This window comes from Bufo gargarizans, chromosome 6, assembly GCF_014858855.1.
Source record: "Bufo gargarizans isolate SCDJY-AF-19 chromosome 6, ASM1485885v1, whole genome shotgun sequence".
NCBI classification, from domain to species: Eukaryota; Metazoa; Chordata; class Amphibia; order Anura; family Bufonidae; genus Bufo; species Bufo gargarizans.
This window is the reverse complement of record NC_058085.1, coordinates 389,009,212-389,028,235: the sequence shown is the minus strand read 5'-3', so window position 1 is coordinate 389,028,235 and position 19,024 is coordinate 389,009,212. Positions and strand designations below refer to the sequence as shown.

The 19,024-nt window shown below is 44.9% G+C and overlaps 1 protein-coding gene across 1 annotated transcript in view; it reads right to left on the bottom strand.

The window, feature by feature from the left end:
• Positions 1-19,024, bottom strand: part of LOC122940154 (MMS19 nucleotide excision repair protein homolog) — a 41,548-nt gene that overhangs the window by 6,445 nt on the left and 16,079 nt on the right. The window contains exons 3-23 of the mRNA XM_044296557.1: positions 17,305-17,405; positions 15,164-15,249; positions 14,558-14,632; positions 14,399-14,468; positions 13,391-13,519; positions 12,641-12,702; positions 12,471-12,557; positions 10,590-10,664; positions 9,321-9,398; positions 9,105-9,243; positions 8,871-9,025; positions 8,189-8,264; positions 7,823-7,948; positions 6,872-6,953; positions 6,448-6,545; positions 5,368-5,523; positions 4,815-4,964; positions 3,599-3,698; positions 3,293-3,395; positions 2,348-2,422; positions 585-711 (exon numbers count right to left, since the gene is read on the bottom strand). Of these exons, the coding sequence (XP_044152492.1) occupies positions 585-711; positions 2,348-2,422; positions 3,293-3,395; positions 3,599-3,698; positions 4,815-4,964; positions 5,368-5,523; positions 6,448-6,545; positions 6,872-6,953; positions 7,823-7,948; positions 8,189-8,264; positions 8,871-9,025; positions 9,105-9,243; positions 9,321-9,398; positions 10,590-10,664; positions 12,471-12,557; positions 12,641-12,702; positions 13,391-13,519; positions 14,399-14,468; positions 14,558-14,632; positions 15,164-15,249; positions 17,305-17,405 (2,150 nt within the window). The remainder of the gene's footprint in view (positions 1-584; positions 712-2,347; positions 2,423-3,292; positions 3,396-3,598; positions 3,699-4,814; positions 4,965-5,367; positions 5,524-6,447; positions 6,546-6,871; positions 6,954-7,822; positions 7,949-8,188; positions 8,265-8,870; positions 9,026-9,104; positions 9,244-9,320; positions 9,399-10,589; positions 10,665-12,470; positions 12,558-12,640; positions 12,703-13,390; positions 13,520-14,398; positions 14,469-14,557; positions 14,633-15,163; positions 15,250-17,304; positions 17,406-19,024) is intronic.

Below are 19,024 nucleotides of genomic sequence, written 5' to 3'. Positions count from 1 at the left end.
AACGGGCCGCACACGCCAGTGTGAAAGAGGTCTTAATGGGATTCTGTTTTAGAAACCCCATTCGGCAATTCTGGGTTAGACAGGGCTCCTCTGTTCAGGATCCTCATCTCTAGGCTAGAGTGGAGAGCGGTTACAAACAACACTTTTCTTGGTAGCAAAACATTGATAAATGAAGTTCCAGCACCATTTCGCTTGTTTCTTTATTCGTGGTAGCAAAATGACAGCATGTGGATCAAACCTCCACACACCACTGAATGAGCGCCGCGGCCTCTTCCTAGGCCATGTGACATCACTGTACAACGGTCGCATTGCCTAGTTGCAGCTCAGTCCCACAAAAGTGAATAGGACTTAGCTGCTGTACTATGTACAGCACGGTGCTTGGAAAGCTGCCAGGAGCTGGCTGCGTTCCCCAGAGCTCAGGAGCTGATCAGCGGGGATCCTGGGACTCAGTCTCCCACCGATCTGATATTGATGACCTATCCCGAGGATAGGCCATCATTATCCTTAACTGGAGAACAGAATCAAAAGACTGAGTGGAAAGAACCAGTTACGAGAGTCCAACGAAAAGTGCAATAATCACTGACCTGCAGGACATTTATTTATCAGACCAGCAAAGCATTTAGCAGCAGATGTGAAAGCAAAGGCACAGCATCCAGCGAGGCTCAGGGACAGCAAATCCTGCAGCAAGCGGCTCAGGTGTGGGATCTCCACCTGCAGGGAAAATTACAATTCAGAATAACAATCACCTGACATGGGGCATAAGTAAGGCATATCAGTTGCCTTCTCTATACTTCATCTCTTACGTATGATCAATGACAGGGTGATAGGTGGCTTCTCTGAAGATTTTTTTGACATCTCTCTCAACCTATGTGCATCAGCTACTAGCATAGCACTTGTATTTGCACATCTCACTACGTAATTATGGATTAAAGGGGTTTTCTCATCTCAGACAAGGGGGGCATATCACTAGGATATGCCCCCATTGTCTTATACGTGCAGGTCCCACCGCTGGGACCCGCACCTATATTGAGAACGGAGCCCCGAAAGCGAATCCGCCATGCGAATCCGCCATGCGCAGCCACCCTCCATTCATTTCTATGGGGCCGCCGAAAATCTGCCCCCTAGAAATGAATAAGAGCGGGGGCCGCGCATGTGCGGCACGCTCCCATTCACTTCTATGGGAGAGACGGGGGTTAGCGCTTGGTGGTGGACGGACCCCAGGAAATCTGGGGTCCTTCAGCCACAGCGCTCCCCGCTCTGTTGTCGATATAGGTGCGGATCCCAGCGGTGGGACCCGCACCTATTAGACAATGGGGGCATATCCTAGCAATATGCCCCCATTGTCTAAGATAGGAATACCCCTTTAAATGTAGTTTTATACAGGCTGCCTTCACACATGCAGGTTTTGGAGCAGTTGATGCATTTTAGGCTACTTTCACACCTGCGTTTAGGTGCGGATCCGTCTCGTATCTGCACAGACGGATCTGCACCTATAATGCAAACGCTTAGATCCATTCAGAACGGATCTGTTTGCATTACCATGAACAAAACATGATAATGTTCATGATAATGCAAACGGATCCGTCCAGACTTTACATTGAAAGTCAATGGGAGGGGGGGGGGATCCGTATAAAAAATGCACCATATTGTGTCACCTTTGAACGGATCCGCCCCCATTGACTTCCATTGTAAGTCTGGACGGATCCGTTTGCCTCCGCACGGCCAGGCGGACACCCGAACGCTGTCCGCCTGCTGAGCGGAGCGGAGGACAGACGGTGCCAGACTGATGCATTCTGAGCGGATCCGCATCCACTCAGAATGCATTAGGGCTGGACGGATCCGTTCGGGGCCGCTTGTGAGAGCCTTTAAACGGAACTCACAAGCTAAGCCCCGAACGCAAATGTGAAAGTAGCCTTAGCCAAACACTGGAGTAGATGAGATAGAGGAGATGCACAAGTCTTTCTTTTGTGGTTCTCTCCTTTTGAATCCACTTCCAGACTTTGGCTCAAAAAACTGCAACAAAAGCTGCACATGTGAATCTCCCCTTAGATCTTGTTTCTGGATGTTCTGCAATACTAATCAAATGCAGACATGGAAAACATGATCCGAGACATAAGAGCAACCATACCTACTCACAGGATGCCTAGATTTGTGATTTTGTACCAAGAAGTGATGTATAATTTTAAGGGTTTAGTTACAAAAGGAGCAAAGTACAGCAGTCACACTCAAGGCTCCTGCTACATAGGATAACACCGGTATCCCTAACTGGTACGTAGAAGGTGTGGGTCAGGTTACGGATTCTGCACACAGAACTTCCGCCTCTGCTTGATCTACTGCAGTTACTCACATTTCTTGGCAATGAGCAGACATAAGCCATAAGCAGCGCAACTAGGCGGCTCTGAGTGGCTGCCGGTCCATCAACCTGGAATCAAGAAAGGATAGTTCTTATTTTTAACAGGAAATAGAAAACTCATTTGCTGCTAAGGAGCAACTGCAAATTGTAAAGTTGCATTCAGCAGATTCCAGCGAGAATGGCATTATTTCATACAAACCCTTTTCATTAACCCCTTCCTGACCAGAGGCGTTCATGTAAGGTTCTGTTGTCATGTAATGTCTGTGATCAGCAATAACACCCATCACAGACATTTAACCCCTCAGACGCCTGGGTGAATTGTGACCACGGAATCTTGCGGGGCTTATCAGGGCCCATAAACGCCTCCCTCAAGTAACTATAGGGGGAACTGTTTATTCCTTGTAGTAGCCTCGGTCCCACTGAAGGATTCGAGGCTATTACAGCAGTAGTTCTTATGGAGGCCTGCCACTCCCATAGGCTGCAACGTTAATTCACTGCAGCCTGAAGGACAAGTGATCTAATAAGTGCTTGTTAAAGTCCCTTAAGGGGACTAAAAATGTTTTAAAAAATATAAACAAAATGCCAAAATTCTAATCAACCCCTTTTTTTTTTTACTTTGTAAGTATTAAAACACGACAAACTACATAACGGTGCTATCGCTTTAATCGTACTGACCCAGAAATGAAGGGAAATGGTCAGATTTACCTCATACGGAACGCCGTAAAAATGAAACCCATAAAACGATAGCGGAATTTCTTTTTTTTTTTTTACAAATTACATCTGAAATGATACTGCACCATATGCAGTATCACACTGTGCCATTAGAAAGTACAACTTTTTCCCTAAAAAAACAAGCCTCCATATGTCTATGTGAACGGAAAGATAAAGCCATGGCTCCACTAAAATGGAAAACCGCTCGGGGCTGAACGAGTTAATTACCTGGAAAGGAAGGAACTTGGAGGTAAAGCTATTCTCTGTAAGAATGGAGACATCCCCATCCAGAAACAGGTTTACAACCTGGGAAACACTTGAAGACTGTAACCTAAGAGAGTCCAGAACAGAAAGTGAGCAGCAGATCGGTAGTGGAGAACCACCAGAAGACTGGTCATAGCCATATGAGAAATATGTTTCTGTGTCTTCTCTGTTTGTGATTTGTACAACAGTGTATTTGCATTGTAAACGCTCAATAAAAAAAGATCTGATAAAAAAAAAAAAAAGAAGACTGGTCATCATCCGAATACTCACTCAGGGCTGAGGCGTGTGGTGGACGCAATGATTAATGACGCCATAGCTGTAAGGAGGCTGTCATGGAGGAGGACGTGAAGATCTGCTGCATCCCCCCTGTCTGAGAAAGGAGACAATCTGTAATCTGAACACTAGCAATTACACCCACATAATTAACTGATTTTGATTTACACAGATCAGCCATAGCATTAAAGAGGACCTTTCATGGTTTTATATTGAGATAAATGCTGATGCTACCACCCTGCCTGATTTTTTTTAAAATATCGCTCCTGCGCCCACCTGTATTTTTCGCACTTAGTATGCCAATACTGAGCATCGGTACAGGGAGGAGGAGACGCCGGGGTTTCTCAATGGGCTTCTCCTTCTCCCTTGCTGTGCCGCGATCCAATCACAGCGGAGAGCGTCACAGCAGGGGAGAAAAAAAAAAAACAACAACTCCCCTTCTCCCTGACTGTGACACTCACTCCGCTGTGATTAGACCGCAGCACAGCAAGGGAGAGGGAGACCTGTGAGAAACCCTGGTGTCTCCTCCTCCCTGTACCGATGCTCAGTATTAGCATACTGAGCGCGAAAACTGCAGGGGGGGGCACAGCGGGATATAGGAGCGATATTTAAAAAAAAAAAATCAGGCAGGGTGGCAGCATCAGCGGGGGGTACCCCCCAATTAAAGGTATTTATCTCAATTAATATAAAACCATGAAAGGTCCTCTTTAACTCAATCTGCCTTATATTGTGTAGGTCCCCTTTATGTGTCCTAAACACCTTTCTCGTCAAGGCCTGGACTCCACAAAATCTCTGGAGGAGTCCTGTGGTATCTGTCACACCATGTCCTGTCCTGTAAATTGTGGGTTGCAGCAAAATGGACTGGACTTGTTTTTCCAGCACATCCCACAGAGGAATATTGGATTAAAATCTGGAGAATTTTGAGGCCAAATCGCCAATTTGAACTCTATCGAGTTCCTCAAACCATTCCAGGACAATGGTCCAATACTGCTGCTGATGTGCATGCACCATGTAGGCACTTTCAGTAGTGTACAGAGTTGAGCATGGGGCCTCTGACTACACAGCCCCATTGCACAGCCCTGATCTAGCAGACAGCAGTAAATTTTTCAGCAATTAGCAGCGGTGTGGTAGGAGGGAGGGCAGATTTGGAGCAATGATTCTGCCTGTGTGCGGGAGGGTAGTCACAGAGCTGAAATCCAGAATGTTGCGTTACCTTGCATTGCAGCCTGTATGGTCAGGGACAGCAGACAGGGCACCACTTTCTGGTGATAGTAACAGAGAGACTCTGCGTTTTCTTGGCACAGCACTGCGACAAGATGAAGGCTCTTGCACACAGTGACCACATCTTCTGCACTTCTTTCTCCTTAAATGATTAAGAAAAAAAATACATAAGTGCATAGGTCTAGCTGGATAGCAAGTCTCTATTAAGGAGTACATATGGCACGTAGGACGGCATTGAAGGGGTTATTTGTAGTGTTGAGCGAACTTCTGCGTCTAAAGTTCGGCTTCCGGTTAGCGGAGAATCCCGATATGGATTCCGAATACCGTTGTGGTCCGTGGTAGCGGAATCAATAATGGCCGATTATTGATTCCGCTACCACGGACCACAACGGAATTCGGAATCCATATCGGGATTCTCCGCTAACCGGAAGCCGAACTTTAGACGCCGAACTTAAAACAGAAGTTCGCTCAACACTAGTTATTTGTAAAGAGTATATTAACACGACATTCGGCTGTAGTACAGTCAGTATGTAAAGGGAACTTACCTTTTTGTGATTGTCGCACATAATCCAGTAGTATTGGCACAGTCTCTTGAACAATACTGTAATGTGTAGACACTGCAGCTAAGGCTTCAAGACAGCGCTGCCATATACTGTGCTGGGGTACAACGCTGGCAGGGTGATCAGCACCCTCCATAGGCACTAGAAAAATCATAACATTACGCAGGGGATAAATATCGGAATGCACCCAAACCATGCTTTCCCTTATACATTCTTGTTCTCCAGATCACAATTTTTGCTCATACATTATTGTCTTTAAGGCCATCTGTCAGCAGATTTGTCCCTATGACACTGGCTGACCTGTTACATGTGCGCTTCGCAGCTGAAGGCTTCTGTGTTGGTCCTATGATCAGATCCTCAGGATAGGCACCCAGTATCAGATTTGTGCGGTCCAACTCTCATCATCCCCAGACCATCAACTGTTTGATGGTGCCATAATGCTTGCACGAGCTCTGCAGTCTTTTCGTGGTTGACACCTGACCGTCAACTTGCACGCCATCTACTTTGTAGCAGAAGTGCAGGATATCGCAGCTTCACCCAATTCAATTTAACAGGACAAAGCTGCAATCCCCTACACGATCAGTACTAAGACAGCATGTGGGCATGCAGGCAGACCCCAATAAACAAAGAAGAAGCTGCATAATGCACACAAATGTCATTGCTCCTTCAGACAGTGGATCTGTAGGGTGCAGAGTCAGGCCCCCACTATCTGCTATTAATGGCCTATCCTGTGGCTAAGCTATCAATATTCTCATTCCAGAAAACCTCTACAAAGTGGTATCACAAACAGAGCCACTTTTGGTTGATGGGCAGTGCCTGGTATTGCATCTCAGCCCATTCTGCAACATCAGACACAGTGGCAAAAAAAAAAGGGTGTTGGCCTCTTAAGTTTTATCATACAGAGTGGCACCCCGGTTGTGCTGCAATTCTGAGAATCTGTGGGGCGTCTCAGCAGTCACCCACCATTGGCAGACCCCTGCCAATTATAAAATGATAGCCCATTTACTTTGTGGGATGCAGCACAAAGGCATCCCGTCTACCTGACAGACTCACTCATTCACTTGCCTGTTTGCAGCCTTGAACAGAGCTGAGGCACCATACGACTGGTAAACGCTGCAGGGTGAACTCGGGCCAATGATCCTAAAGATTCAATCGCAGCCTGGCTGCAAAAACAGAGAATATCATGTTATACAGAAAACAACTGCAGGAACAAACACAATCTCATTGGGTCACCCAACATTGCGAAATAATGATAAGTGGCTAACCACTGAATGGACAGCCTGGCCTGCACAACAGGAGACATTAGGGGACAATCAGAATTCCCCTGGGAACATAAAAAAATGTTATTAGGATTTCCTGAAATTGATGGAACCTGTAGTGCCAGGTTAAATGGGATGTCTGGTTGTCAAGGCCCCCTATTACTATCAGTAGACGTTAAGAAATACAACCATCTTCCCCCTCTTTACAGAAATATTAAAGGCAGAAATACCAGCTCTGAGCATCTGCTTCTTCCAGGATAAGCCGGGTCAAGTGGTCAACCACCAGATCAATGTCACCAGATGATAAGAAACCTTTCAGAAAGAAACACAAGAGTAAGAAGTACTAGGACATGTTTTCAGCCTCTGTCTGGAAGAAAAAATTATTCTATTCACTGTCAGTAGGCACAGGCAGAGATTTTAATAAGGCCATAATTACTTAATTGTTATAAAATTAGAAACCCCTTTAACGGTTTTGCCCATCGTTTGCTCAGGCTTTGTGAAAATAACTTAATAGTTCAGCCTCAGAAGAGCACGGGGGGGGCTGCTTTATGCACTTGTATCCAAGGATCGGTAGCAGCTAGAAAGCTAGCAGGCTTGTTTGAAAGCAGTCTAAGGTTTAAAAAAGCAGAATCGGAGCATTATCCATGATCTACTCTACTTTGGGAGTGATAGCAGCTATGAAAGTGAAAACAGGTCTCAGCTGCTTTCACTCCTGACATTAATTCTAACAGCCAAATTTCCCAATGTAGTGGAGATCATGCATGCTTATAACCATGTTATAAGGGAAAATAATAAAATCTACACAACACCGATCCCAAACTTCTGTGAAGTCCGGGTACCAAACATGCCGATTTTTCTCATGCGCGTGCAAAACGCATTACAATGTTTTGCACTCGCGCATGTTCCCGCAACACTTGTGTGAAACCAGCCTAAGGGTTTAAAATACCCCAGTGTCCCCTGAGCTGTGCGCCAACTAGATTTACTTCGGACATAAATTCAAAATCTACAATAAATAAAGTGACTTTTCAGGAGAAGGTTTCCAATTTTAATGTGACAAAGGGTTAAATGGGAATTCCAATCTTAGCATGTTATAGTATAACAGTAGGATACCCTATAACATTGATTTTAGTGGGGGTTCCTTAGGTAAAGAGGGCCGACTCTCGACGAGATGGGTAAAATACCTTGGTGTGTGCCCAACACGGTGAGAGTTTTTACGGCTACTTGATGGAGCTGTGGACTGGGATCAGTGACTGCGGAGAACACCATACTGCACAGGGGGTCTTTGAATTGACTCAGCCCATTCTCTTCTGCAAAGAAAAAATAAAAAAACATAAGAAAAAAGTAATAAAAAAGGTAAGGTTAATTTACAAATGCAGAACTGCTATAGAACAAATCGTAGTGTAAGACAATTACAATGCTACAGGAAGGCTCTGCCATCGGTTTTATTAGATAACTTAGAAATGTCTGAAGAGACAGTTTGAAAATAGAGAACGGAGCCGTTAAGAAAAAATACCATGCGTTAATGTGGGATGGACATGCCTTCTTACCCTCTTCTGGAAGCCATTTGCTCTGCAGCTTGAGGAATCCCAGCGTCATCTCCAGTATTGTCCTACGATGGCTGCTCTGAAAGTAGAGAACAAAATTGTTCAGAAAGGGTTTGCTCAGTGATCCGGCTGCTACCGCTACAATCCTCTGATTTTCCAGCAGTGTGGCGCCCCCTAGCTGTTGGTAAGGTGCAGGTCATATACTGATGTCTCAGGCTGTGCAGAGTTCCTTCAGGCTACAGCAGATTGGTGCAGCTATACGCACAATGAATTATGCAGCGAGTGTTGACCTTACTACATACAGTATAAAACCTACCTTCTATGGACCCATCACTGAGGCACTAGACAACGGATCGTTGGGAGTCCCTGAAATCGCCTCCCGATTGTAATGGCATTTCATAGCAATATGCCGCAACATTATAACATAAGAATACATCTTCAATAAATTTTAATTTTCAAAACCGCTTTAGATTAGGTCATCTTAAATAGATATTCCAACTATCAAATTTACCATGTCATACATTATGTCTTAAATGTTAAGTTAGTGGGATATCCAGCCCCCATTCTGCCCCACCGGAACATGCATGGTAAGAAGGAGCTGTATGAAGCAGTGGCCAAGCATATGCACTGCCATCCCATACAACCCTAGAGGAGGGTAGGGTAACGGCCAAGAGAGGCCACATACCTGTTCATGCTGGTTATACTGCTCCAGAAGCAGTGGCAGGACATTACAGGTCACCTTTAGACAGGCCCGGGGGGAGGCACCAGCGGCCGCCTGTAGTAGTTTAGCACTGGGCCATACCAGCTTCATATCTGGCTCACACAAATGATGCTTGCAGTCTAAGAAGACAGAGTTGGAAGATAACACGGTACTGATAGTTATGGTTGAGCAATCCATATCAGTAGGCGGTGTTCTTACCTTGCAAGATATTGGTTAAGAAAGTATTTAATAAATCTTCAGAGTCTGGACCTAGGACGGAGCGGGACAGGCAGGCGGACAGAGCATGGAGAGCGGCCAGGCCTTCAGCTTCAACCTTGTCACTCGCTGTCTGAAATACCTAAGAGACAAGCAACAATCACCCCAAATCCATCAGGATAAAACAGCAATCCGTAGAAAACATCAAGAGAAACCAACCTCTCTGCGGATGGAAGACCAAAGGCCAGACAGAAACTCTTTCAGTTCTTTCTGTTCATACAGCGCACATGCCGCAGTCTGCGATCAAAGGCAGAGGTTAATATGAATGATTGCAGCCACACATGTATTGCTTACTACAAATTATTTTTATGCATTTTTCATGAATATTTCCTATATAAGCTTCAGACCTATAGCACCTTTCATCCTGAGCTTGTTGCTTGATGAACTGAATGCCAGAACTACAGTAAAGACTGACACAAGCAGAGCAATACCAGAGAGTAATGTTAACTGCACAGCAACACTGATGCCAATCTAGGGAAGGATCACAGAGATTTCTAAGACTCTATATTTTAGACTCTGAACATGTAGGTAATGTTTGTCGTAGCCTCTTCTGTCCTTAAAGGGGTTTGTCCCCTTTTTAAAAAATTTTTTTATATTAAAGATCTTTCCTCAGGATAGGTCATCTTCGTTCAAAACTTCGGAATAATACTGTATGGAGATTCGTCTCCGTACAGTATTAGAATGTATGGGCTCCAAAGAGCCGAAGTAAGTTATTCACAAAGTCGGCTTCGGTTCCAAGGTACCACTCGGAACCAAAGCAGAGTTCGGTTCCAAGTTTTGAAGTGGTTTTTCACTATAATAATCAATTACTAAAAGGTATTTAACGAAGTCTCGCGCGGCTTCATGAATAACTTACTTTGGCTCATCGGAGCCCATACATTCTAATACTTTCTAGAGACGAATCTCTGTACAGTATTATTCTGAAGTTTTAAACAAAATGAATTGGTATTAAGCATCCGAAACTCTCTTCGCTCAACTCTAATTATCAATATCAGATTGGCTCCCCCGCCGATCAACTGAGTGCTGTACGAGTGCCGTCTTCTCTTCATTGTTTAGCTTCTCGCCGTTGCAGCGGTGAGTAGGTGTAATTACAACCAAGCAGTCCCATAGAAGTGAATGGGACAGCTTAGGAGTAATTACACCTGCTCTCCACTGCGGTTGCAAGTAAACAATGACGAAAAGGCAGCAGTCATACAAGCGCTGCTTTCTCTGCAAACAGCTGATCGACGGAGGTGCTGGGAGTCGGACCCCCGCCGATCTGATATTGATAACCTATCCTGAGGTCATCAATATAAAAAAAAAACAAAAAAAAAACAAAAAAAAAAAAAAAAAAAAACACACACGACATCCCCTTTAACTACACTGCGATGCCAAACACTGACCAGGGGTATAATCTAGACCGCACGCTTTCCAATATCATTTCCTTACCAATGTTTGCATTGCATCCACTTTGGAACTTTGTACGTCAGAATCCATTTTCTCAATCAGCAGCGGAAGCAGAAACTGTAAAACAGGAACATATGGCAAGTCCATTAGTACTCATCTCTGAGCGTATTACTAGTACTTCGTTTAGCGACTGGACATCTCTGCTGACGGGCTAGGGATGAGGTTGCTGGACACCATATTTCTAATTGAAACAGGAAATGATCATACAAAAGGCAAAGTAGGAAAACCTATCACACATATATCTGGAAAGAAGAGGATACAAACACTTGTGCATTCACTGGTAGCTACTTTAGAGCCTTGCTGTAGACATTTACGGTTAAAGGGATTCTCCAGACCTGTACTTAAAAAGCCTTTTTCAGCTAACCTACGGAGTGAAGACATTTTGAGCAGTACTTACTTTTCCACTGCTGCGCCGATTCGGCGATTCCAGCTGGGATCATGCGATTGCCCAAGTGGCTGCGGGCTCTCCCTCTGATGCTGCGGCCAGATGTGCTCCTCTTTCTTCCTGTTCAGCTACACCTACATTAAGCAGCTGAACAGAAAGAACGAGCAGCACATCTGGTCACGAGGAAGAGCCAGCTGCCAGTCAGGTGGTCATGTGTTCCCTGCCAGGATTGCAAAATCAGCGGAGTGACCAAAGGGCAAGTACTGCTCAAAGGGGCAGATTTATCATTTAGTTTGCGGAAGAAAAGTGGCGTTAAAAGAAAGTCACAAACAGCGCGTTTGCCTTTTTTTAAACCTGACTTCTAAAAAAAACAGTCACAAGTGGTGGGTTTTACCTCACCACTTTTCCAAAAGGGGGCATGGCAGGGTGGGAAGGGGCGTGACCAGCAGCCACGTCAAATTTATCTTCATTTACGCCAGTTTTCCCGGCGCAAATTAAGCCAGAAATCTATGACCGTTCCAAACTGTTGTAGATTGCGGTCTAGTCACATGAACTGCTGGAGGATGCATCTAATATATGAGGAGGCGTGCGCCCTGTCATATATTAGGCGCATCCTCAGGCAGTGCAGAGGATATGAAGACCAGCCCAGAAAGAGCCGGTCTTAATAAATCTCCCCCAAAGTGTCTTCTCTCCACAGGTTAGGCTACGTTCACATATCCATTTACAAATCGACTATATCCGGCACAGCTGGATACTGCTGCGGTCTACCAAATCCACATTAACTATAGTGGGATCCAAATGGTTTCCGGCATAAATGACAGCATTTATTCGAAAGCTGCTGGATCCCATTATAGTCAATATGGATCTGGCGGTACACGGCAGTATTCTGCTACGCCGGATACAGTGAACTCCGGTAGTCTGTTCTCTGCCGGAACAGACTACTTTGTAAATGGGTATGTGGACGTAGTCTTAGCTTTTCAGGTACAGCTCAGACTCTTTAAGGAGTCCAAAATCAGTAGACAAGTGGGTTGACTGCGGAAGCCTCAGGAGACAATACCTTTAAAACAACCCTCCTGATCAAACTACAATGAAGAATGGGTAGGTACTTACCCGGCAGATCCCATGCTGCTGCTCAGTTTCTCCCAGCTGGGCTCTATTTACCTGGCTGAAGTGGAGATGTCTCGTAGACAAAACATGACTGCTGCAGCCAATCAATGGCCTCACGGTGCAGCCGAAGAGGCCAGTGAGTGACTGCAGCTGTCATGTGCTGTCAACGTGATGTCACTGCTGCATCCAGGTAAATAAAGGAGGGTGGGAGAACATGTGAAGCGTCGCAGGATCTGGCAGGTAAGTGCTTACCCGTTCTTTATTGCAGCTTGAAACTGGGCGAAACCTTTAAGATAAATCTGCAATAAAGGATATTGGGATATACAGTTCCACAATTGTATTAATTTTCTATTTCATACAAGACGATTCACCTCAGCAAAACGAGGCGTAGACGCCAGCACAGCTCGGAGGCCCAGTATCAGATCTTCTCTGGTAATTCCATGTGGATCATTGGATGGCTGCAAAACAACCAAATAGGTGAATGGATACCAAAACAACATGGTGATACAATAAATGAAATCACAGCGCAGTGGACACTTACAGGGGTGAAGTCAATGGGGAAGTAACAGGACGTCACTTCAAATAATTCCTCCACAAATGGACCTAATAAAAAAAGGGAAAAAAAATATTCAATTAAAATAAAGAAAAAAAGTTAATATAAACTATTTGCAGGGTCTGTAATATTGATGACCCAGTCTAGCTCTGATCCTGGCCACTGCAGCAGGGTGTTGGTCTGCGCTCCTTGGATGTTTCCCTCCTCTCCACACTCAGATCTACCATGTACAACCTCCTCTTCCTCCCAGCTGCTATTTCTAAGGCTGCATTCACACGAATGTATTTTGTTTCACTGTCTGTTCCGTGTTTTTTTTGCAGATCGGATGCAGACCCATTAATTTCAATGGGTCCGCAAAAAATGTGGACAGCACAATGTGTGCTATCCGCATCCGTCTGTCCGTTCCGTAGCCCCGCCAAAAAAAAAATAAAAAAAAAATAATAGAACATGTCCTATTCTTGTCCATTTTGCGGACAAGGATAGGCATTGTTACAATGGATCCGTCATCCATTTTTTGGGGTGGATCCGCAATTTGTGGACCACAAAACACATACGGTCGAGTAGCCTAACAATGAGAGAATGGAAGGATGGATGGGGGGGGGGGGGGGGGGGTGCGCTGGAAAGAAGGACAACAGCAAAAGGTATTAAAAAAAAAAAAAAGGTGACAGGTCCTCTAAAATCAGCACAAGGCATCACCTCCATTAGTAAAACCCATCATTATACTAGATGTTACCTTACCAAGAGAATAGTTCTTCGTAATGATGTTCTGTACAATCTGGAAGGCCACCAGAAGATTCCTTGGATCCTTTTCTCCATCCATGACTTGAATAAACCCAAATGTGAAATCTGCTCCAAGGCTCTTTAGCTCTGCAGTGAAATAGTTAAATGGTTTAGATGCTGCAGCAACTAACGAACCTTAAAAGGGGTTTTCCGAGACTTAGGTCATCAGTATCTGATCAGTGGGGTTCTGACTCCCGGGACCACCGCTGACCAGCTGTTTGAAAAGGCACCGATGCTTGCAGTACTGTTGCTGCCTTCTCCCTGCTCATCAAGCACTGCACTGTCCATTTGATAGCGGTTGTGCTTGGTATCGCGCTCAGCCCCAATTAACTTCAATTCCAAAAATGGGGGGACATTTACTCTCCGGGGCACAAAGGAGGACATTACAGCCTGAGGCAATACCTCAGAGGAACTACATCTGCTTATCGGTGTGTGGCCAAGGGGTCAGACCCCCATCATTTACACAGAGATGGCTTATTCTAAGACTAGTTCATCAATCCAAAAGTTGAAAACCCTCTTTAAGGATCCCCAAGGTTGTAAAAGGGTTTGACACCAACTGCCCCAAAAATATAGCGCATATAGCTTTCCCTTTCTTGTTATATTTAAATGATCACTAACCTTTCAACAAAGTTTGCATAAATTAATTGTTCTGGTGAATATAAGAAACTTTGTAATATACCTAATCAAAGAAAAATGCTTTGTCGTCGCCCCCCCCCCTCCCCCTCCCCCCTCCTGAATGAACATTCTGTTAAATCTGTCTTGAGACAAAAGACAGACTGTCATTTCACAGAAGGAAATTCTGCCCATAGAAGTCTACGGAGAGGGGAGGGGCGAGGAGGAGTGAACTGCTGTCTCTAATAAGATATATTATAAGATCTTATATATTCACCTCTACTATAAAGTTATGCAAAGTTTGTTGAGAAGTCAGGGACCATTAAGAGGTCATAGATTCCTATGGGTTCATACCTTCTTCCCGGTTGTTCATAAAATTGGTGATGATCCTATAGACTGTGTGACGGTCAAGTTGCATTAAAGACTGGAACACAAGGAAGGAGATAAACAGTCAATTACTCAGAACCAAGACATTGCAGAATTCAATAGTAGAAAGGCAATCCAGATACTAACCTGAACGTGGACTTCCTGGAATATGGATTTCAGTACCGACACCACGCGCCCCGGGGGGAAGACCACAGACATACTCTGCCAAAGAAAACATGCAATTATATATATCCCTGGTGGCATATATCGTTGTGAAAATGAACCATATGGATCAATAATAGGACAATGGGGTAACAGCATCAGGACACTGTATATAATCTATTGGGGAATTTAATGATGTTTTCCCCATTTGGGGCTGTAAGCAATATATCATATAAGGTGTGTATAATAATTTTTCTAAATAACCTGCATTGAAGACTGCACGTCTGGACAGCATGGAGCAGCCAACGCCTGTGCTACAGGTTATTCATATCTATGCGCTAGGAGACTGTGTCCTGCTCCGTCTCACAGGCTTGTAGCTAATACAGAAGCCTAGGAGACAGAAGGATACAGTGAGACCACAGCACATGGACTGGCCGATCCCTGCTGCGATTTAGAGACAGAATCTGCAATGCAATGTATTTAGAAAAATTATATTTGCACACACTCCTGCTCTATAACTGGAGGTACACTTTAAAAAAAAGTCCACTGCTTTGCTGGCACAGGAGGAGGATGGCATACGAGCAGACTTACCAGCGCTTTGAGTCCATGGAGGACATGTGGTATAATGACGTGGTGATCCTTCAGTCTGTTTTCATAAAACACAACTAAGACCTCCACTAAATGACACAAAACACAGAAGAAGCAAATGTCAGTCAAAGAACAAGAGATATATAGATATATATCTAAGATTTCAGCTTCTGCATCAGTTATCATTCAGCTCTGATAAAGTTCTGAATGGCAAATATACCACAAAATGGAGGGAGGGGGGTACCAAGGAGGGAGAGGAACTATAGGACTGTATAATAAGGTCTTTATTAATATATAATCTGTCTTCATTTAATATCCCAAGATTGAAAAAGGCTTGCGATAGGCCATACAGTACACAAAGTCTGGCCTATTGAATACAGAAATGATGTGGCCCTGATTTATCATACCTTCACTCCAGAATTCTGGCATCAAAAAGTCGCAACTTTTTCACAGTTGACTGCGCAATAATTGAGCGCTTCCGCAAAAAAATTACAGCTTTTTACACTTGCGCAAAATTTTGCAACTTTTTGCATTTTTACACCACTCACTCCACTTTTGAAATATGGGTGGGAAAGTGGGTGTGGTTAGCTATGTTAATGAGTTGCACTCAAGATTTATCATTGCGGCTTTTTTTTTCTTAAGTCACAATCTCACTCCAGTAAGAGGTGGAGGAGGAAAACAGAAGTGTTAGGTTTAAGGAAAAGCAAAATTTTTTAAACAACCTGTGACATTTAAAATGTGGCACAAAGTACCCCAACACAGACTCAAGCAAAACGGACTTCAAATATTCCTCCGACGATAAATTCCCCCCTGTATCCCCTGTTTAAAAGGAAACAGTCACCATTTATTTAAAGGGCATCTGTCAGCAGGTTTGTACCTATGACACTGGCGGACCCGTTACATGCGCGTTCGGCAGCTGGAGGCATCTGTGTTGGTCGCATTTTCATATGTGGCCGCATTGCTGAGAAAAATGAAGTTTCATTATATGCAAATGAGTCTCTAGGAGCAACGGGGGCGTACCCATTACACCTAGAGGCTCCTCTCTCTCTCTGCATTTTGATTGACAGGGTCAGGAGTCATAATGTTTACACTGCCTGGCCCTGTCAAAGTGCAGAGGGTGCAGCAGTTGCAGAGTGAGCAAAGCCTCTAGGTGTAACGGCAACTCCCCCGTTGCTCCTTGAGGCTCATTTGCATATACTAAAACCTCATTTTTCTCAGCACTGCGGGCACATATGAACATGGGACCAACACAGATGCCTTCAGCTGCCAAGCGCACATGTAACAGGTCAGCCAGTGTCATAGGTACAAATCTGCTGACAGATGCCCTTTAAGAGCATCTAGAAGACGCTGATAATATTGCACTAGAACACTACGTGCCAAGTACAGCAACTCCCGACCTGAATCGTCAAGAGATCACACAGAGGCGGTATTTACAAGCTGAAAAGACCTGCAGCTGCGGGCACATAGCACCATAAGTATATGGTTACCAATATAAATTGCTCCCTAGTGAAGCTTCAGAGGTAGGAGGGAATTAGAAGACAGTATGGCTGCACAGGGATTGTCTGGCACCATGAACACACATCCATCTTCACAGGAGCTGTACACACATCATGGTAGGAGATTTTTAATCAAAGCCATTTGCAACGCGGCTTCATTGGACATTTTTCAATCTAATTTCCGATTATTGCTGCTTTGCATAGGACATCCAGCTAGGTCCTGGTTGTAACTAATCTGCCATTATGACACAGATCGTCAGCACTGAAATATCTGCTTTTTCCATGACAAGTCAGATGATTGAGAGTCAGCATCATACAGACATCCGCTGCGTTTGATCCATTTAATTTCATATTCAGCTACTTTAATTTTTATTTTACAATTTTCGCTGCGCTCACTGGGCGCTCCATGGGCTATTGTACTGATGCCAGTGCGCAATGAGCAGAGTCCGCACCAATGAGCCAGGCCCGGACATGAAAAACATCTGGACGTGCCCATTAACAGACAATTACAGAGGAACAGAACGGCTTTAAAATCAAAGTAAACATCTGTTGTAACACAGAGGAGTCATCCCTGCAAATCACAATGTGTCCTGACGGAGGAACAGAACGTGAGAGAGGCTCGTGAGGGCTGACGAGGACGCGCTGTACCTTCTTTTTCTTTCAGGTTGGCATAACACTGTAGTAAGACCTGTGAGAGGAGCTGAACGCCTCGCCCTCTAGTCCTGGGTTCAGGGCTTGCCAGACAGGACCTGGGCAAAAATAAAAAATAAAATAAAAATGACAAAAGCAATAAATCTGTACGACCAAAGTCCTAACCACTGGAGACATGGCATTTCTAAGAGCGGTGAATGCCAATGACAGTTTGTTACTCATTTCACCCCTGGCAGCCTCCATGGCTGCTCCTGGCACAACAGCATCAGGTAGCCAAGGCAACTGGCAGCCAGAAATTATGTCAGAATGTCAGACACTGCGGCCTATTTAAAGGGGAATTTTCCCGGCATGCCTTGCCAGATTCATTATCTGTCCTGGTGCCCCTGATCCCGATTCCTGTTTGACCACGGCCTTGTTGATGGACATGGCTCCGGCTTCATCCTTTGGATTGTTTACTGAGTACCCGCTGTCTCTATCCAGGCTTTGACCTTGGCCGTCCTATTAGCACAAACAAAACCTGTCCTAATCACACAGGAGGACAAGTTACTTAAGAACACTGAGCCAAAGAGCTGCCTCATCCTCCTCTCTGCTCGTCAGGGATTAGGACCCTGAAAACGGCTAATTAAATGAATTCTCTGTAGGAATGGAGTTCATGAGGAGACATGAAGTACAGAGAGGACGGACAGGACAGACTGTGGTAATGTTGGGCTGTGGTAATGGAGACTGCATACAACTGCTGCTCATTAGCCACATCCCACCTCCTCCCTATACTCTCCTCATGAACTCCATTCCAACAGAGATTCATTTAGACTAGGTCTACACGATGACATGTGTCATGTGACAGATAGGGCACAACTACACCGCAACATTTGTCGCACCAATGTCGCGCAACAATTTTTATAACGATAGTCTATGGTGTTGCAATGCGACATGCTGCAACTGCGACAGTTTCCATCTCGAATTGATTTTTTGCGACTGTCACGTCGCAGTATGTCGCAGTGCGACACCATAGTGCGCGACATTGGTGCGACAAATGTCGTCGTGTAGACCTAGCCTTAATCGGCTGTATTCAGGATCACATTCCCGACGAGCAGAGAGGAGGATGAGGCAGCTCTTTGGCTCAGTGTTCTTAAAGGGGTTGTCCCACTTTGCTTTTTCAATCTTACCAGCAGTAGATGTCCTGATAACTTCCTGGTTTGGCTCCTGTAGTTGAGTGAAGGCCGGCCACGCCTCCTCATGACTCACCCTGAGAGCTCAGTCCTTGCGTGCTCGTTCATGTGGATGAGTCATCCTTCTGGAGACGACAATGTATGTGAGGCCCCCCCCCCACCCAGTAAAATATACATTGAGTGCGCCCCCCCCAGTAGAATATACATTGAGTGCGCCCCCCCAGTAGAATATACATTGAGTGCGCCCCCCCCCCCCCCAGTATAATAAACATTGAGTGCGGCCCCCCCCCCCCCCAGTATAATAAACATTGGTGGCGCAGTGGGAAGTGCCGATGAGGGTTAAAAAAATAAATAAAAAAAATGAACTCACCTCCACCAATTGATCGCGCAGCTTCCGGTCTCCTGTTCTTTCTTGAGGACCTGTCAAAGGACCTGTGGTGACATCACTGTGGTCATCACATGGTACATCATATGATCCATCACCATGGTAATGGACCATGTGATTAGCTCAGTGACGTCACCACAGGTCCTGAAGCAAGAACAGGAGA